The 19931-nt window shown below is 33.7% G+C and overlaps 1 protein-coding gene across 4 annotated transcripts in view; it reads left to right on the forward strand.

Moving 5' to 3' along the window:
• Nucleotides 1–19931, forward strand: part of kek5 (leucine-rich repeat, immunoglobulin-like domain-containing kekkon 5 protein) — a 108629-nt gene that overhangs the window by 75947 nt on the left and 12751 nt on the right. For 3 of the 4 annotated variants that reach the window (XM_015516076.2, XM_015516074.2, XM_015516077.2), the window contains 4 exons: nt 12166–12258; nt 15882–16620; nt 16824–17234; nt 18323–18698. In XM_015516076.2, the coding sequence (XP_015371562.1) occupies nt 15925–16620; nt 16824–17234; nt 18323–18698 (1483 nt within the window). In that variant the 5' untranslated portion in view covers nt 12166–12258; nt 15882–15924. Of the gene's footprint in view, nt 1–10198; nt 10514–12165; nt 12259–15881; nt 16621–16823; nt 17235–18322; nt 18699–19931 lie in introns of those variants that run through there. The other variant, XM_015516078.2, reaches the window with a different exon arrangement.

Genomic DNA, 19931 nt, shown 5'->3' on the forward strand with positions numbered 1-19931 from the left:
AATCAGTAAAGATATTGTATAATTGCAGATTTCAATCTCGGATCTTTATGTTATATAATTGTACATCGCACACCTCCTGTACTAACAAACCACGTAACTATAATATACAATAGAATACTAATAATATATCTGTATTAGTCATTGCAACAACTTACAATACCTGTGAATTCATTGTCGTCTACATCTAAACGATCGTTTTGCTCGTTCAGATGCTATTATAATATACCAATTTGAAATATCGAACGGGATGTATGTTAATGTGTATAATTATTAATTCCATGGGTACTGAATATTTTTTTAGACTTGCCTGTTGGCGTGGAAGAAAAAAAATATTTCCTCTCTGAACAGGAAAATGTTTTTTTTTTTTTTTTTTACGTATTTTAGGTTGTTTACCGTACAATAAAATCGTTACCTTTAATATGATATCATAATATTGTCTTATATTATATTTGAGCCGTTCTGCGTTTGTTCGGCCAACCGTGTGATAGTCTCGAGTCTTATATTGAACGTCGCGTATTCTTTTTGTTATTTGTTTTTCTTCCATTAATAATTTTACTCCTGCAGACTATTTTTGTTTTCGCTCACGATACAAATGGTTAATATACAGTCGTGCAGATAATTTATTTTACGCATATCAAGTTCAAGGTTTCGCCGTGAAAACACCAAGCTACAAAAACATTACACATACACACACTTACCGACATCCGGATAACAATAATGCTCAAGGAGATTCGTTACCATAACGTCATCGCCGTCGATTTCGTACTACGTAATAATAATAGTAATAATAATAGTTTTCAAATCTTTCTCGCTGTATAATGTATATAATATATATCATAAGTTATTAATTATTATTATATGTATATATTATTATCGGCGTCGAAAGGTTATCGATTAGCAATCAAAGAATTACGTTAATTAGAAAAATAAAAAGTTTTAATTCGATTTACACAAATTCCCCCTATCCCTTACATCCTGCTGCCGTAAGTCGTATAGACTCACTGGTGAACCGAGTTCGCATTAAACGTAAATCGTAATATTCATCTATAATGGATGCTGTGCTGCTACACCGCGTGTTTTCTTCACGCACACACACAATGCTTGACCTTTCACTGGGATCGCCCCGAACAATGGGCAACCGGTTTGTTCACGGCCGACGATTCGCTCTTTGTTTTGTCCTCGGAAACTATACGAGACGGCGACGAAGACTCGTGTGTGCGTGTGCGAGCTGCTCTCCCGAAGAAATCGCGCCGTAGTCGTATATTATGTATTTATGTATACGTTTTCCACCCACTAATTGACACACGCCGTCGTCGTCGTCTCCGACGCACACACATTTACTATACCTACACATTGTTGCCAACACTCCGCCACCGTTCGATCGCATTTTAAACGACGCCGTCTGCTTGGCAGCGTTTGGAAAATTAACCGACTTATATCCCCCCCCCCTGTGTACAGTGGTGTTCTAGTGTTCAGTGCGGGGGAAATGGAAACGGCACCATTTTATACTGGTTCTGCCGTTTTGAGTTATATTTCTAGGAGCTCCCTCTGAAAAATTCCATACAGACTATTGTGTCATACTATGTTGATCAGACATTAATAATATATTATATACGATTAAGATTACTCGGCGTTACACTTACATATTATGATACCTATCGTTGCTGATTTTTCTTTTTACGAATCACAAAAATAAAATTTTATTTTGTTCATGCATAGTTGCGTTATCGTGAGTTCACTTGATCGATGAAATTCGCAAACATTTTGCAAAATATCTTTTTTACTATGTTTATTACAATAATATCGTACTATGATGGTACAATTATTTGGCAGCCGTAATCCTGGAGTAGAACTTTAGGACGGATCCGGCTGCAGGTTGCGGGATTAAGTTAATATATTAATACTTATACCGGCGGCTTACGTCGTCGACGTGTTCAGTGTTCATCACTGCAACCATCCGGTAGAATCGGACTTGCATTGTAAATAATATTTGTTGTATACTTAGGACGCGCACCCCACCGGTGGTGTAGTGTAACGGTTGTATACCTATTTGGGCAGTGGTGTATTTAGGTTTTTGTATTGGGGGGGGGGGGGATATGACTTTTTATGATAACTACTAACTTGAGGGGTTTGGACTAAAAAATATTAGTTTTATACAACTCGTTTGGACCAGCATTTTCCTTCCCATTTTATAGTGCACTATATGTACTAACCAAAATACTAATACTAACCTAGTAAGGTAAAGGTATAGGAACTGGGCTTCGATGTCACCACTGCGCATACGTAGAATATAGTGTTTGCGATAGTAATATATACTATATATAGGTAACCGCAATTATTGTCAATTAATATTATCGTACCGGCCGATAGGGCCGTGTCGTAACAGATATAATTTATATTATATTAATTGTATAAACGTATAATGTAACTGTGTGTTTTTGGTCAGTCATCAATTATAAATAATTTTGTTCTCTACACAATCTACAAATTAGTTTACACAGTTTAACGGAACATCTAAGCGGGCTTTTTAGTAATTATTTAGAAGTAAAATATACGAATAAAAATTTGGTCCAAACGGGTTCACAAAATCCTGGTCCAAACGAGTTGCATTTTTATTAGTGTCCCTAACGTCCCTGGTCCAAACGTACCTCGACCAACTTGAGAGGGGCTACCCCCCCCCCCCCCCCCCCCAAGTTTCCAGGAATTATAAAAGCTTATTAATATTAAATATACATTCTACGTTTGCCAAAATTATAATACACAACACATTACTTGAGATTAAATGTTTTATTTAACCAAAATCATGTTAATCATGTTATTACAATACAAGATACAAAATATGAACTTCAAATACTCATAATTTGATTTTCCGGTAGAGATTTTTTTTTTTTGATAAAATTAGGCGTACTTATGAAGAATCTTATATTAAATTTTCAAATGTTAGATTCAAAAAGAAAATTTTTTATGAATTTCTAACTCAAAATAATTTGCTAATTTTCGTGTTTTTTCAGTATTTTGTCAAGATTTGAACTTTAAATGGTTATAAAAAAAAAACCGTGACTAAGGATTTTTAATATTTTTAAACCGTTATTGTAACAATAAATAAAAAGCATCGTATTAAATTTTCAAGCTTTTTTACCCAACAAATAAAGTTTTATTGACATTCAAAAAAAAAACCTAAAAAAGTTGGAAACTATAAGTATATCCGTAAACAGCTCAAAACAAGTCAAAATATTTTGAAATTTATATCAAATATAGAAAGTGTTAATATAAACAACCAGTGAAAATTTCAAGTATCTACGGACAATTTTTTTAGAATTACACCAAAAACCGAAATCGATTTTGACCAAAATCGAGTTTGCGTAAAAATTCCCGTTTTTTCCTTAATTTTTCATTTGTTTTTCACGGCGCTTTTGAAAACTACTGGGAAATTTTTACTTTTGACCCCCCAAAGTACCATATAGGTTCACTTTCCTATCAGAAAAGATACTGTTGAAGAAAATCTAAGGATTTTTACTATCCTAAAACGTGATGACAGACACAAAAATTTTTTTTTAAAAACACACATTGTAAAATCAATACATTCATCGCTCCGCTCAGAATCTAAAAAAAAGTATTTGAATACATATTCATATTATTACATTTATTCCGAATACTTAACAATTTTACAAGACTGAACTGCTGCAGTCTGCAAGCATAAAACGTTACTTTCTATTTGGAATAATAAAAATCTAGACCATCTGACTAACAGCGTTCGGCAGTTTTATTCTTGCAAATTTAATCAATTATTGATAAATAAAAAAAAAAAATCATAATATTTTAAATAATAATCATCAAATTATAACGAGTAACGACTATAATTAATTGTGTGTATACAGTCTATGGGGGGGGGATTGATCCCCTTGATCCCCCCCGTAAATACGCCACTGTATTTGGGACCAGATGGTCATAATAATAATATTATATTATAGGTATTATCGTTTTCGTCGTCCTTGCGCCGAAGTCCGTAGTGCAGTTGATTTATGTGTGGAATTCCCTAGGAAAATGATGACCTACTGTGTTCTCTCGTATGTGGTGTGCACTTGATAATACCTATAAGTATAAGTGTTTTATTTCGTGTACGCTGTAGAACGGTTCTTGGAAAAAATCACGTGTAAGGCGGGCGGAGATCTATGTTGGTTTTGTATTTTATTCAAAATCGAACGAAAATCGTCGTCGTCGTGAAACGCTCGCGGCAGTCGATCAAATCCGGATGTAAACGCATCTATACTTGAATTTATTTTGACCTGCACGAATATTATAGATATATTATAATATACGCGACTTCAGTATTGTACAAAAATAATAATATATGTTACATAAACATACTCGTAGAATAGTTTAGATTATAAGATATATACAATATACATAATATACTTGCCACAGTCTGAATATGGAATGTGTGTATTGTGTGCGTACTCGAAATCGTTTTTTTTTGCTAAACTTTTTTGGAAGGATACGATTTTGATTATGATTTCTCTCGGTCGCCCCTCGCGTGATGCGTGTATACGGTGTAGAGTTTTGACCATAAATCATTTCCCGTATCATCTATACATGTATAACAATTTGTTGCGAGTCTTATATATTATATTGGAATCACTCCAGATATTTATTTGATACTTGCAGAGTTTCCGTTCATAAAAGTCTTAAAGGGTGGTCCATATAACTTTTTTTTTAAACTTTCCGTTCTTTTTTCTCTAAAGAAAAGTAACCACCAACCACCAACGACGGCAAAACTTTGACCCACGCTAATAATAAAAAACTGACAAAACTTGTACAAAAATCATCGTTCTAAAATACATTTTTCGTCAGCACGTGTCGCTTTTGAAATTATTCTGTGCTCCTATTCTGTCAGTATTAGTGTGTTATTATATCAAGTGTTTCTGAAATATATTATATGTACCATCAGTAGTTGTGGTTGCGGTTTACGTCTAAAATTGTAGATAGAGACCCGCTAATTGAAAATAATTACTAACTTCATACTAACGGACACATTTTCGGTTATGAGATCAAGCTATTGGCATTTAGCTTCATGTATGTTACTTTTGCAGTATTTTTTGTCTGAATACTAAGGGTACTAATAAAAGATTAAAACACTCCAATTACTTTGTGTAGTGTTTTTTATTACCACATTTTTAATACATAGTATTATATTATACACATGTTACTGTACTTTACGTATGCACTACAATTTTGACACAAAAATGTGAAAATTAACTGAATTTCTTATTAGAAGACCCTTATTGATTCACATCAAATAGTAAATCATATAAAATACAATATAATACCTAGTGAATATGTATTATATGAAATTACAGAGCGTATGGAGATTTATTTTTGAGGCTATAATATAATTTATATATCATATATAATAAATATAAAATGAGGGAGGATTAAAGCGTCACAACATTATATGTTTTGTTAAAAAACTCGTGTGTTTATACACGGGGGTATTAACGGGTACATGTCTTGTGTAATATGTCTTTACTGCCTATGCGCAGATTAAACTGTATACGGCCAAAACTCACTATTACTTGCAGTGATTTGTGCAATTTCAGTAAGTGCCCGCAATCAGCATGTGTGCCTAAACTTTCCTTGGTTTGTTTTGATGTGCCACAAATGAAGCGCTTAACTCGACACCACATATAACTATGGGGATTTACCGGATAAAAAAAATGTGTTCGGCTTATCAGGCTCGAGGGTCGCAAAGGCTCCGTACACCGTTGCTTTCATTGTTGTGTAGGTACAAAACAGTATAACTCACCTGCAGCGTGTCACGCAGGTGGTGTTCCTGTGGAAATTATTATTCGACATAAAATCGATATTTCCGCTTTATCTTTACCGCTGAACGCGCAATAGATTATACCTGTATCTGTGTATACCACCGTCTACGTGCCGTACCTCGCCGCAACCTGAAATCTCATATCCGTGGTATAACTTTCGGGCTTTTAGATGGATATCCCCGCAACACCAAGAAACGTAATAATAATTATTATAACAGGCAGTTTGCCCTCAGCAACCCCAAAATTGTGGCTAAGTTTTGACCGAAACTCCGCGTGTGTCGTTCCGTGTGTTAATCATCAATCATCATACGTATACTATAACCTCGGCTTTTTGCAGGCTTGGCCCGATATAATACTTACAGATATATGACTACATAATATACACTTGTTTTAAATCTTCCTAAATATAAATGATGTTGTCTAGAGCCGACAGTTCGGTGTTTCCATCACGTTTTTTGGTTTTAATGCTCAGTATTTTGATGTTCATTTATAAGTAGAAGACGTTTACTGCGCAGTAGCGGCGATCAGTGTTGTTTAATGTAAATTTTATTAGATTATTGCACAAGTCCTTAAAAAAATATTTACCATGTCCAATTTAAAAATTTTTGAATGGCAAAAAATAATAGAGTTTGGAAAATCATTCTAATACGTCGATATCGCTACAGATAAACTATAAACAACTTCTTGTGATGCAGTTGCTGTACACCAATGTCCTTTTTGGCTTTTATTCGTCAACTTCCACCATTCTACGACTGAACGTATTTTATACGAAACGACGGTATTTCGACTGACCTGCACAGTTTATAGTTGATGTGTATTTAACTTAACTACATTTTAAGAGTATAATAATTGTCGCGTCTAAGCGAATATTAAATGTTTTAAAATTTAACTTTGTATTATCAAATAAAATACATGTTTACTAAACTTATGTCTACATTTTTTTTTATCTATGTGGTGTGTATGCGCACATCTATATGCACTGGTCGCCACTGGTTTACTGGAATTATATGTTGATGTCAAAACACGCGAGTTAACGATGTATAATACTATAATATAATTATAATATCCAAGCCATTTAGTACCTTAAGAGGTTTACTCTCAACACAACACATTTTATTTATAATCTTGGTTACGCCTTAGTGTAAATATTTACTAATTGCACTGCACTTTAGATGCACCATAAATATATATATAAATTACCCATTGACTTCGCCGTTCATAAATTATTAGATATAATGGACAAATATTATGCAATAACTAATGAGATATTGAGATTCGTTTCCGTTAGAAGTCGTAAATACAAAATTATATAGTCGTTGAATATTGCCGTTTTCTATGAATATTTATCGAACCGTTAAGAAATTAACTTGAAAAAAGTTCGATTTTACATAAAATAATTTTAATTTCGTAATAAAATAAACAACGTATAAGCGTCAGTGTTACCGATCGACTACAGCAGATAATTATAAAGTCAAAACGTCGATTTGGAAACGTGTCCGCGTGGACTGTCGTCAAACGTGCGTTATATTGTATAGCGTCGAATAAAACATTAAACTCTCGGCTTTGTTTAAAGGTAGGTACGTTTCGCTGAACGTGTGGCGTCCTCTTAATATAAATCTCGGGCCAGTATTAATTATCAGCTAGACTGCATCAGACGGGGTCGAATTTAATTAACACGGTGTGACCATTTGGTTTTCGCATCTGTCCGGCGCTGCTAAATAATTATTATAATGGACATTTCCTCCTATCGCGCACTGCAGTGACACTTTATTTATACACGACCTATGTGTTTAGACAACCCCATTGATTTGTGTTTAAGCGTGTACTACGTGTCAAAAACAGGATACACTGTGTACAGCTCAGTTACTTGTATCATTCATTACCTTAAAAATATTTTTGAATTCTATTCGCAGGACGCGAGACTAAACTATTGGACCATACACATCTGTGTGACTTACAATTTTTAACTCTTGTATTTTGCGTATGCACAACAACTATGCTTTTTCTGTGTAATCGTATTTCATGATATGGTATATTCAAAATATAATATTAACGCTGTGGTAGTTCACAGCATAATATTCCCACTGGGGATCGAAGTTTTGAATTTCGAGTCGAATGTCGATCATCGTTCGTTAAAAACCGATTTGCATGTTAATATCACCACGCAATTAAATGTAAGTTTTCTATGTATCATTGTACTGCGGCGCATATACACGGCATAGACCTAAATTTATATATTATAATACGCATCGTTTGGTTTTCATTCACTTGCTGCTTCTATTTTGGATTATACTATAAGAAAAATTCTGAGTGTATCGATATGTATAAATGTGCTCTAGTTATACATAACTTATCGGTTACGTATACATTGTACTGTGGAATATGGTGCTGGCTTATGTCGGGGAAAACAATTAGATTAAATATGTATACAAAGGCGGTGGCTGTTGTGGGTTGAATGGGAATTCAATTAAGGCATAGGAATCCGGAATTTTTCGAGGTCATTTAATATGCTCTCCAAAGATAATCGGTTTTTCCTCCTTGTTGTTGAGCCAAGTATGAAATCTATAACTTTAGGGGAGAGTCCCAATGGATTGAAAAAAACAACTATAACGTTAGCTGTATAGAAAATATTATAATATATTTTTAATCACGTTCGCACGTCACAGTCTATTATCATAATTGCATACTTATATATTTTCATAGTAAATAAATAATTCAATTTTTTGTGCACAAAATATATCTATTTATTTATAAAAATAAGTTTTTATTATAGTGAACAATAAGTATCAGAACTAAAAAGCACCTAGAAAACTTTTATATGCGTTAAATTATAACTAGGATCCTATCGTCCGGATGAGAAGTATACATCATTTCTAGCAGAGAAAAATAACATATCTCACAACAAAAAAGGGCTCTGTTGTTAAGCAAAATATTTCACATCATTAATATTTAATAATATCTTAGCGATGTTTTACGAGTGGGTCTAACTTATTTAAGTTAAACGAAAAGTTATAATCAAATATTTAACAATTACTCTGACTGAATACTTTATAAACTTAGGTACTTGTATTGCTCTGATAATGTCACTTTTCATAGCCATAACCCAATAAAAAAGTGATATCTAACAGTAGTTATTTTGTTTAAATAAAAATACTAATAACAGCAGTTATAGCTATAATATATTATTCATAGTGCGTTGACGACTGGTGCGAGACCAGATAATAATAATACCTATAAAAAGTTAAGAATTCTTGATTACGAACGGCGTACAACGCCCACAAATTTACCTATATTGTGTCTATAATTTACTGTTGCTTACTACTGCCCACATTGACGATCGTGTCACTAATTTTCAGTTAATCAGATCGATATAAGTCACATAAATTAATCTATGGCACGATGGTGGGATGAATAAAATGAGGTATTCTTCGCAGTGGCAGTTGTTATAGGGGTACAAAAGGTTGAAATTAGTTTGAGACGAATAAAACATTTGCAACGCATTTATAATAATTTTGGTTTTTTATATACATTTTTTAAGATTTTAAAGATAAGATAGATAAGAATTTTTTGTTAAAAAAAAAAAATTATAAAATTTAAAAATAATAATAATGGGCTGATTCACCATCGTGGCAGATGACTTAAATTGGTGAAATTGGAGTAACTGCAGAACTTAAGAGATTTACAAATCAGATTTTTGTAATAATATGATGGTTGTTTGTATTTTATGTAAAATATATAATTTCAATTGGGACGTTTTCTAAGAGATCTAAACATATTTTGGAAAAGTATCAGCGTATTTTTAATTATAGGGATGATTATAAATTATTTCATGTGTAGGTTCTCGACTTAAATTCAAACAAATTCAGCTTGTTATATCATTATGCATTACTTATTAGTTATTATGTTGGCCATTTTGATAAAATAATTTTTGTATTTTGTTAAACTTCTTAGGCTTTAAAAAAGGTTCTCCCGGGAGAAAAAGTTTAAAGTTTATGCATAGAATTATGTTTATATTCAATTAGGTTTTAATTATTTTAAAATTGAATATCACGTACTTGTTTGTGTTATTATATGATAATACTAAACTGATTATTTAAAACTATTCCTATAAGCCACACACCGTTGTTTCATATGGTCTCATCGTTTTGTCGTGTAGTCGTCTGCCCGCGCTGAAAATTTCGCGACCTTGAAAACATGGCAATATCGTTGTTTGGGTATATTTTTTTTTTTCAATATCACAATGCACCAACTTCAGATGATGTGCATTCTACTGGACGCTGCCGGTCGCGGTGTGCAGGTACCGCGTCCGTCTGTCGGCGGCCGCCGCGCCGTGTACCGCGCAGAACAGGTTCAGTGGTTCAGTCAGTGCGCGTCGGCCGACGGAGTAGCATCTGTTATTATAGAACGTGCGGCGACCGTCGCAGCGATGAACACTTCGCGCCCGCTCGTCCGTTAGCCGTTATTTCATCGACGACTGTGCGCACGCCGGTCGGACGTGTCTGTATTGTATAAATTATTATAGTTTAATATTATTATAATAATATTACTGTTGTCGTTATAAGTGAACGCGTTGTATTTCATACGTTGCGGTCCGCCGAATTTCGGAAGCTCGTACGTGTGTGCACGCGCTTACAAGCGGAATTCGAAATAAGTCCGTCTCGGTAGTAGACAAAGCGTACAATACTAAATAGGTAATGTTTTAGAAATAATCGTCTATTAATAATATTATTTATATGACCCGTATTTTGGACATTTGGGGTACCCAGCTCCACACAAATGTATTTTCGACCACACCGAACACTGTATTCCGGGAACACGGAACGGACAATTATTATTCGATATAATAATTCCTACAGGAATACTATATGTGCCGACGATGAGTATTGACTCGCACATTGACAATCTATACACATGTATTTTAAATTTTTACATTTTACAATGTAATCGTCAATGACAGTAAATATATTACCTAAAAATGGCAGTTGATTTACAACAAGAAAAAGTTTTTTGGTATTATCTAAAAATATTTAGCTACAATATTATTTTGACATTGAATTTTATAAATAGGTTTACCTAATTGATTCTTTAATAATTATTCTATAATTATGGTAATTAAACACGTGATATGGATTGGAAACAAAATAGTTTCCCTACCTCTGAATAGTTATTTTATTGAGGCCTTTATAATGTTTGCAGACTGGGCATTTTTCCTTGACTTCTTTTTTTTTTTTCACTACAACTGGCCATTAAAATGTCGTTTTATTTTTCACGGGAAAAACTGCCATCGGCAACATTATTACATAAAAATAAAATATCGTTATGTAATATTTTGATATCTGCGTCCCATACAGAATAGGCCCACCGTATAGGTTAAAAATAAATTATTATTATTATAAATATACGAGCTAGCATTTAATATTAACTTGAAATTTTAGCAAAATATGATGGTGGTGATTTCATGCAACGATATTAACGAAGTGTGCGTCAAGGTTTAATAGATGATAATATTCTCTATGAACCTTGGGTGTGTAGAACACCATATAATAAACTTTTTACTTTTACTGTTAACTTAAACTGTTTACTTTTACGACCGACGTGCGGATTTCGTCCGGAACGACGTGAACAGAAAAGTCTCGAAAGTCTGTTCGCTGCAGTACCACCTTAGGCCTCTCTAAATAGTAATCCATATAACTCCTTGGAAATTAGGTGTACACTTTTACTAAATAATGTTGAAGAAGAAAAAGAAAAACGTATTTTGTAAATAAATAATTTCAGTTTTATCGCTCTGGTTTCTTCCACTCCACTTCCACACCATATCACCCCGCCAATGTCGTAGTAAAATGTAAAACGATCATCTTTTGTGGTAAAGCGATTTCCTCTCCATCCCGTATCGCGCCACCACAGGAGTTGATTGCACGTCATTATAATTTGAATCATCAATTTTTGTTGTCATTTTATTTTATGAAAAACTGAAAAATATAATTTATGTTTTAAGTCATACTTACTCGCAGGTCGATACATTGTACACTCGTCGTGTGTATATCTCTATAATACACTCGTTTCATGTTTTTTTCACACTATGTATTGCGTCCCTCAAGTGGCCACATCCGCATGCTCATACGTGAGTAACAATAATAATAATAATCATCGATTAAAATGTGCGTATATTAAATATTACAATGTTTCACGGAATTGACGTGTCACCGTTTGTCATATTATTGCGTAACCACCGTTGTTTCCACCAGAGATAATGCACTTTTTTTCTTCTCCGTATTATATGATGCGTTGTACACCATGAATGAAATGTTGTTCTGACGCCATGATTCGTTTTTATGTGTTTCAGAAGTATGGAGCTTTACGATATCGGTTGGCAAGGTGTGGGCGCTGCCGCCATTAGATCGTCGGATCGTAGCCACCGGCTTTGAGACGTGTTGACGTAAGTGCATGAAACCACAAGGTTTTTTTTAGTATCTATTTTACCGTTTCTAAGCTTCCAACTTGTATATATGTATGATCTCAATATAATAATTCATTATGTCGTTTGAAAGATTCTTAATGTCATAAGCATAACTGGCAAATTGTATAATGCGAGACATGATTATAATATTGTTATATAAATATAAGTATGTGGTTTCTATATATAATTATTCTCTTTAGAATTGAGTATAATTATTTTGCTATTCGAATGTGTAACCCTTGTAGTAGTCCCTGTCAGTGCAGAAATTTGCTTTTCAGTTTTCCGTTTGATTAATTTCTTTATATACGTACATACTACATACATATACTATTTTTATTTTATTTACCTACAGATAGTTTTAATCCCGTAAGTTACATTTTTATCACTGATATTAAAGAATGTATCGCACCCAATTTTAAATAAATAATGATTAAAATTGAAAATTATTAACAAATAAATAGTTTTTATAAAACATATTTCTCATCGCATACAATAATATCCCCTTAAGCAAACTGAAAATATTAGTATTTGAAGAAGATTTTTTGACAAATATTAATTGGTTAAAAATTGTTAAATAATTATCTTCAATATATTTATTTCCAAACATTTGAAATCAAAGATAGTTAAAACATTTTATGTATATAATAGACACGTTCGTGTTAAATACCACGTGTATTTTCAATTCTAAGCTGATTTAAAATTATGACTATTTCCACTTTTAAAAGCATCATTAACATTTATATTCAACGCCTTAATCTTTAAACCATATTACTGATAAGAAATCTAAATAAAAAATAATAATTTTCTGTACCTACTCGTATTAAAATATTAAAATAAAACCACACCAACTGAATCATGTTTTATATTTGTCGTCAACTGTAGCAATTTTACTCTGAACGCAAATGCTAAATTAACGGTCTTAGTATTGAACACGGTTAAGTCACTCCATAGTCCATACAACTCCTGTGTCGGGTGATCATTAATTATTATTTTTTTTTTTTATGGTTAAAACAAATAAACGGATTCCTTTGGAACTTATTTTGATGTGCCCGTTGTTTCAATATATATATACAATATATACATATAGTACCTACCTATATAACATATATGACGTACATATACGCGTATAAATGTATAATTGTGTATTTTTTACGATCGCATTTTAAATCTCTGCGTTATTAATTGCTATAAAATAGAATAAAATTAAAAAAAAAACTTTTAGCGGCGTTAGTCGGCAAATGTAAAGCGATTCATATATATTTAATACAATACGAACCTCTCCGTGTGGCCTGATCCCCCGCAGCTTTAGAATAAAAACACAATTAACATTTAATAATTATTATTATGGACATCGCACAGAAAAAAACCATGTTCAATTTTAATGAAGATTCATTGAACGGTATAATAGGGTGCATATTAAAAAGGTACCTACATGATTATTTTTGATTTTTTTATGCAAATGAATATTATTTATAACTGGCACTGCATATTTATACATATCATATATATTTAGCCCGCGTGTACCTATATAGTATAATTTATTGGCCTCGTTTCATTCCTAGTACCTACGTGTAGACCTTTTTGTGTTTATATTATTTACATACATTTTTTAAAATGTATCTATTTATAATCTCCATCAATGATTTCATATTGGTCAATCAAGTATAATAAAATCAATGATTACCATAAACTATCACTGTTTTCATTTATTCGACCATCGCTACTCCGGCCGCCTGATTGCAGAATTATGCCAATGCCATCAAGAATATATATTTTCATTGAACAGTTCTTCATAATTTCGTACGCAAGAGTTATTATTAAAAATTTCATCATATGGAACGTAATTTTAAAAATCGACGTCACCGGTTGTCGCTATTTTGTACCTATGTTATTATTGCTAATATTATATGTATAATGTATGCAAATGAAATACTTAATACTTCAAACAAATTTAGATTATATAGAATGGACTATGTATAGATGAAATAATATTTTAAATTGAATCAATTAAAGCCATCAAATTTTCCATTTGAATGTAACATTGTTGTAATTGGTAATTTATTAAATATGCATAAATTAGATATATTATGAATGAGATTTGTAGTTATTCTCCTATGTTTATTGAAACTTGATATTATATTTTATTTGTTTTTCGTGTATAAAGCAAACTTAATCTTTTTATTCTTCGTTCGATTTGTTTTATTTTTATAAAATTGCACATTTCAATCTCGACAAATTACCATTACCTTTATTCAATTTATAAACGCAAACATTAATAATAGTCTGTGAATGTGATAAATGTTTTATTTGTATTACATTTACATTTTTTTTACTCCACGGATGCATAGATTTATTTACCAAAGCTCAAAATTATTATTATTATTTTCTCAAAACTACACATTTACTTATAAATCGAATAAACATGTGTGAATTTTGGTTTTCATACATTGTTTTATGATATTTGATTTGAATTGAATCGCGAATGAACTATATTCACTATAATCCGTTGGGAATTTTCAACATATAATATGCAAACATTGAGACACGTTTGAACCTAAAAATGTATATACCATACATCTACGCGTGTAGATATACTTAAACATTTCATCGTACTGGAAATACTAATCGTTCAAGCTGTATGTATCCTTCTTATTTTCCAACACTGAATTAATACAGTAAATATATTCCTCGATATATTCATTATGTTATAATTTGTGTTAATCAATAATCCCAAATTCAGTTCACTTAAATTTTGTAACTCGTAAAATACATCATAATACAAAATTAGATTTGATTTGATTTAAACAAATCTTAAAGCCGCATATAAAATGAATAGAATTTCCATTTTCGAGTTTAAATATTATCCCACAACAACTTAACGTATATTAGTATTTTGTTTTTGATACAATACAATAGCAACTAATGATGAACTTAATAAAGTAACCGGCTTTGCGTTTGGTAATATAACGACGTGTCCTTGTATAGGTATTCATTTATTTATAGTTATGTACTTAATTATATATCTTATAGGTAATATGAGTGCATATACAATTATAATATATGGTAGTCCACGATAGTCTACGCAGTAAATATATTAAATATATACATACCTATGTCATATAGGTATTCCTAATATATGATTTTTGTTGAAATATTGTTAAATGTTCTTAGTTGGTTTAAGAAATTGATAGAAATCCGCTCGTGACTGACCAATACCACGTGTCGTCGACACTTTAATGCTGTTAAATATGAATGTTTAACTTTTATAGAAACTAAAATATGGATAGGTACGTCTTCGTAATCTTTGTTATCGAGTATAAACAATCTAACTCGATAATTCTAAAAAAAAATTTGACTTTAAACTATTATTATTACTTATGGCTTGTCAACCAGAACTTCTCATTTCTTCTTTCATCCTCCCCTTCCCCCAACTTTGAATCATCTCGGGATGCAACCAATAGTTGAAAAACAATAAGTGAAATTCCTACATTTCCACGTCCGCGTAAGTTTCTCACTAACAGTTTGAAATGATCGCGTGAACTTCATTGATTTTATTATAATACTACGATTGTTTTTTTTTTCGGTTTGCCAACAATGCATAGGTTGTCGTCGTTGTACACAAATACCAGCTGTTATGCCTAAGCAATGATCGGCCTGTATACACTAATCGCGCTGCTGCTGTGGGCGCCCATCGCGTCGCACTCGGCGTCCGAATTGGACTGGGTCACTGTGTGCAACCAGCAGACATGCCGGTGCAAATGGGTGAGTGGCCAGAAGATGGCCGAGTGCATCAATTCGAGTCTCACCAGCATACCCAAAAACCTGAGCAACGAGGTGCAGGTGCTCGACCTGACCAACAACAAAATACTAGAGATGAATAAAGACGCGTTTCGGGAGGTAGGCCTGATCAACCTACACAAGCTGATCGCCCGCAGTTGTTCCATCGAACTGGTCGACAAAGACGCGTTCCGTGGCCTGGAGATACTCATCGAGCTGGACCTGTCCGACAACAACATTCACGTGCTACACCCGGCCACGTTCAGGGACCCATTCCGATTGCGCAAGATCTACCTGAACCACAACCTCATACAGCGGCTACGGAACGGTCTGTTCAGCAACATGTCATTTCTGCAAACGGTCGAACTTAACGCGTGCTTGATTACGGACATTGAGCCCAAGACATTCTACAACATCACCAAGTTCAATAGCCTGGAGCTGAGTGGCAATCAGTTGGCCAACATTAAGCCCGAAGTCTTGGCTTCCGTGCCCAGTCTGATGAACTTGGAGATCACCAACAATCCGTGGCGATGCGACTGCAAGCTTAGGCCCTTCATGAACTTGGTTTGTATATTGTGCACTATATTATGCGCATTACTTCTGCTTGTATTTAAAAAAAAATTAAGGTACCTACCAAATTTTTTAAAAAGGCATTGATTTCTTTTTTTTGTTTTGGTTTTTCAAAACTCTTCAAAAATCATGATTCTTTTAGGTATCATATTAGCCTTAAAAGTACAATTTTTACATATTCGTTTATGTTTTTGCAGGTCATGAACAAAAACCTCTACATAAAAACGGCATCATGCGCTGAACCTCCGAGACTGTTGAACAAGCTATGGGGTGACATCAAACCCGACGACTTTGCATGCAATCCAATCATCCAGTATCCCGCCCAGAGCTCCACGTTTCAGCTGGACGACGATGAGCTGATGACGATCGGTTGCAAGATATACGGAGAGCCGATGCCCAGCGTTCAGTGGGTGTTCAACAACCGGCCCATATCGAATTATTCGCACGGTGATTACAAATTCACGGTGTACGAGAGCGTGGACAACACCATGGCTAAGTGGATTAACCTGACCGTGTCACGGTCTAGGTTGATTGGGAAGTCCGAATTTAAATGCATCGCGCAGAACCCTGCCGGGTTGGAAGAGCGCAAAATCACCGTCATTGTTCAGGTACCTATGCGGGGTCATCCCTCCTCACACCATTGGAATTGTAATAACGGTAAACTATGGACATGGCCTGTTTGTGCGTGGGTACTTTTTTCGCCCTAAAACTGTTATAGGTTATTAGAGCTGGTAAATTTAAGTTCCCAAAAGACTAATCCAATTTTCATTGATTCCAGTTCTATAGACTTTTTTTTCATACAACACAAAAAAAACACATTTTAAGCTCAGGTTTTCGAATTGTATTATGTATGGGTGTATTTTTTCTTTTTTGTGCAGGAACTTACGTATGTAACCGCTTACCTATTATGTTTCTTACAGAAACTTATTAAACCCCTTGAGCTCAAATATTTTTTTTATCTTAAATAACTTTAGGTCATTTTGAGCATTATTTGTGGGTGTATTTTTCTGACAAGGATTGTTTTGTAAAGGATAAAATAATCAGTCAGTCATTTTGCTTCACTCATTCTTGTGACCTTGTGAGAGTATATATTATTATAAACGTTATTTAATAAAAATATAAGATATTTATATTATTTATTTATGAGTTAAAATGAACCGATACTATTACCCATCAGTCATCATCAATAAAAAACTTTTCCTCTTTATTACTTAATAACAATTTCTGTACTTTCGTCACGAACTTAATAGGTACCTACTTGAGTTATACTCATGAACAAATAAGTTGCAATAACGACAATTAAAATGCTTAAACTAAACCTACCTGCCAAACAAATTATATGCATGATGTATACGTATTGCACAATATAAATAAGGTAAATTTAATGGAAATTTAAGACCATAAACTAATTCAAACATTTTTTAATTGTGCTAATATGAAATTTGATCCCTGAATAAAACAATTATGAATAGCTTAGCGCTTCAGGTGGGTCATCGAATCCGCTCTCATAAAATCGTATAGATCTTAATTTATCTGAATTATACGGGTGATTAAAGGGTTTAGGTTTCCAAACGAAAAATTAAAAGTGCATTACTTGCGTATTAGTCGCACTATCATATAATAATATTATTACTATATTATTGTTATTTTATCACTCGTAACGTGTTTAATAACCTTTGAACTTTACCGTTTGCAGGGAAGTGGTAGTAAGGGCATCCTGGGTAGTACGGTCAGCGTGAAAGAATCGCTACCCATCATCATCGGACTGGTGGCTGGTATTTTCATCATAATACTGTTGTTGATCGTTTGCTGTCTGTGCTGTTACCGGCGCCGACCAGCTGGTGGTGGCATGCTATCGAAAAAATCTCACGCCAACGGCTTTTCCAACGGCGACGTGCCCAACCATCACAACCATGTCACGTCGCTAGTGTCCGAGCCGTCTGAACAGCAAAAGAGCCTTTTGGCCGTAGTGAACCCGGTTCAAAAGCCGCCCAGGAGATATGAATCGTCGCCGACCGGCACCGAAATGACTGAACTGAAGAGGAATTTACTGGATGAGACGTCCGTTAGCGGTTAGTACCTGCCCTTACACGTCGTGTTATATTATAATACTGCAGGGAAAGGCTCAATTTGTTATTATGCCTAACGCGCCAATAGAGAAAGACACATCTGTGCTCGATATTTTCATTTTTCGGCTATATATATGTGTCTATGTATATCATAACAATTATTATTCTCTTTTGTTTTTATTGTATGATAACAAAATACTTGGCTCTTATCTTCGACCGATTGATTATTTGAGTACCTACCTAATGTGCATTGAACGGTGGCTTGTACATTATTTTCCGATTTTCCGTGGAAACCCGTACTGAGTGGCAATTGAGGCCAATCAGAGACAAGTGGTTCGGGAAATCATTGCAAATTTGATGCAAAATTCAACATCCATGAACCGTATAGTATATTATACCTACCTATTGGTGGTAGCCGGGCAGAAATCATTACCAAATATATTAATTGCATTCGACTCGTTCGTCCCGAGCGAGAGAAGACTCTCAACACCCTTCGCGTTTATTATTTCCAACGCACTGCCAATGATGAATTATTGTAATGATTCGAACGCAATATAATGTACGAGAATGACATAATAATATATTATTATAGGTGTTAGGTTATATTATAGTACCTATATTATATACGTATATTATTAGTATTATACTTTTACCATAATATGTGCTCGCGTGTCACATGATATCGATATGTAAGTAGAAATCAGGTTTATAAATGAATCTTGGAAACAAAAATGACGCAAAGAAATCCGAGTATGTCTGTAGATATATTATCGGAAGGGTATAACAGTATGTATACAAATACACACATTCGGCGTGCCGCTGAAATTTAATATCCGTTTAATTTTGCGCCGCTGCTGTTTACACGCAATCCATGCAACTATACATGTATTGCAAGTCGGGCGTGTGTATGTGTGTGTATACTTTCTTTCACAAGTATTTTTTTATTCGTTACAGAACCAAACACGAAATTCGTTTCGCCTATTTAAACATTTATAATGTTATAATCAACACAGTATAATAATAATATATGTTATCATTATATTTTCGTCGCGTGCTCGTGTTGTTGTTTTACCGTGCAGGCCGGATCGCACTGCAATATTATAGTATACATTTACCACACACGCATGCGCCCGTGTCGTGTACTTATTGTACGCCAAGTAGTTAAAAAGAATTAATGAAATTAATATTGTCGTTTGCTCGTCGATCTGGTGCGGCGGTAGTTGGTGGTGGTGTATC

This window comes from Diuraphis noxia, unplaced genomic scaffold (genome assembly GCF_037042655.1).
Source record: "Diuraphis noxia isolate RWA-SAM2 unplaced genomic scaffold, SU_Dnox_SAM2 contig0004, whole genome shotgun sequence".
Lineage (NCBI taxonomy): Eukaryota > Metazoa > Arthropoda > Insecta > Hemiptera > Aphididae > Diuraphis > Diuraphis noxia.